This window comes from Apaloderma vittatum, unplaced genomic scaffold (assembly GCF_000703405.1).
Source record: "Apaloderma vittatum isolate BGI_N311 unplaced genomic scaffold, ASM70340v1 scaffold31202, whole genome shotgun sequence".
Taxonomy (NCBI): Eukaryota; Metazoa; Chordata; class Aves; order Trogoniformes; family Trogonidae; genus Apaloderma; species Apaloderma vittatum.
In genome coordinates this window covers 3,171-4,660 of record NW_009703595.1, presented here as the reverse complement: position 1 = coordinate 4,660, position 1,490 = coordinate 3,171, and the positions used below count along the sequence as shown (strand labels likewise).

At 54.4% G+C, this 1,490-nt stretch overlaps 1 protein-coding gene across 1 annotated transcript in view; it reads right to left on the bottom strand.

Annotated features, from left to right (window-relative positions):
* LOC104270358 (zinc finger and BTB domain-containing protein 17-like) overlaps positions 1-476 on the bottom strand; it is a gene marked incomplete at its 3' end in the record, with an annotated part of 3,744 nt that extends 3,268 nt beyond the window's left edge. The window contains exons 1-2 of the mRNA XM_009864690.1: positions 272-476; positions 3-119 (exon numbers count right to left, since the gene is read on the bottom strand). Of these exons, the coding sequence (XP_009862992.1) occupies positions 3-119; positions 272-476 (322 nt within the window). The remainder of the gene's footprint in view (positions 1-2; positions 120-271) is intronic.
* Positions 477-1,490: the final 1,014 nt, after the last annotated feature.

Here is a 1,490-nt window from a genome sequence, read left to right as displayed (position 1 = left end):
GCAAGCGCTGACGATCTCCTGCATCTGGAGGAAACCCGCCACGGCCAGCACGTCTTCCACGTTGTCAGGGTTTAGGCTTAGCTTAGCTGTGTACATGAACTCCAACACCTGGCCCAGGCCTGCAAAGGGAGGCAAAAGCGACCAGAAATAAGCTCTCGCCTCTCGGCCACGTGATTTTGAAGAGCCCAAAGCGCGTGAAGGAACGGGCTGAAGGGTCAGACCCTCAAACCACAGGCACCAAAGAGTCATCAGAGGGACGTCGTGACCTTACCGGCCGCGTTGCTGATGTCGAGGTGCACCACGTCCTTCTGGTCGACGAAAAGCATCCTGAAATACTCGCTGCAGGCCGCCAGCACGGCTTTGTGGGCCTTGAAGTTGATGCCGTCCACCACGAAGGTGCAGTCGCAGAGCAAACCCAGCTGCCGCTGCTGGTTCAACTGCTCCAGAACTTGTTGGCTGTGCTGGGGGAAATCCATGGCTGCAGGGAGGAAAAGAACGAAGCCCGCCAGGAGCGGGGTGGTGAGGCAGGTACCGAAAGCCAGACGACGCGTTAGGAAGCGTCATGAAGCAGGACGGGTCGCAAAACTGCGGATCAACCACAAAGCCATTAAAAAATGTGACCCAAAAGCCTGATTTCGGCTCCTTGTCACAGGCACCTGCCTCCCCCAGCAAACTCACCCCCAAAACCTCTCCCCTAACAGCCGAGATGCCAACACAGGACTGGAGAGCGAGCCAGTTGGACAGTTAATATAATTTTTTCCCTCCTAATGGCATTTAAAATATATTTCTTGCCCTTCAACTGGCCCAAGCTGTGAGCAGGAACTCCACAAACACGAGCACAATCGCCCCTTCAGCCGCAGCGCAGGAAGCGTTCGTCAAAACCTTCGAGCTCCTGCTCCTTCTGGGTGCTTGCCTCATGATATCAGGGGATTTTTGGTATTTTTTTCTAATTTTATTTCCGGTTTGGAAGGAATTCTCCTCACTCAAAGCACGACTTTGGCTGAGGAATGCTGCAAACTCCCGGAAACACGCCCAAAGTCCATTTTCCAAGCGGGTCCTCGTCAGCAAAGGTTGAGGGGCACCACAAGCTTGACCTGTTGGGTTTTCTCTTGGGCTGCATCTGCAGGACGTGGGGTCAAGAACAAAAGGCTTCCGCTCAGCTTTGCCTCTCAAAAACAATTCCTGTGTGGTCCAAAGGGATCATTTCATCGCTTGTTGGGCAAGCACCGAGCAAAGAGGGAGGAAAAAGCACAGGGGGACTGCCCACAGTTCAACCTGCCGGGCCGGGACATCCCTAAAGCTCTGGATGCTGGAAGAACAGTCCCGGCTGAGGAAACTCTCGGTGTCGACGCTCAGCCTCTGCTCGGTGTCTCTCGGAAGGTTTCCAGCCCGCGGCAGTTCTTTTTCCACTTCACTAGTTCTCCAAAACAGTGCAGGGAGGAGAAAGGCAACGGGTTTGGATCCAAAAAACCAGGTGTCTCCCAGGCAGC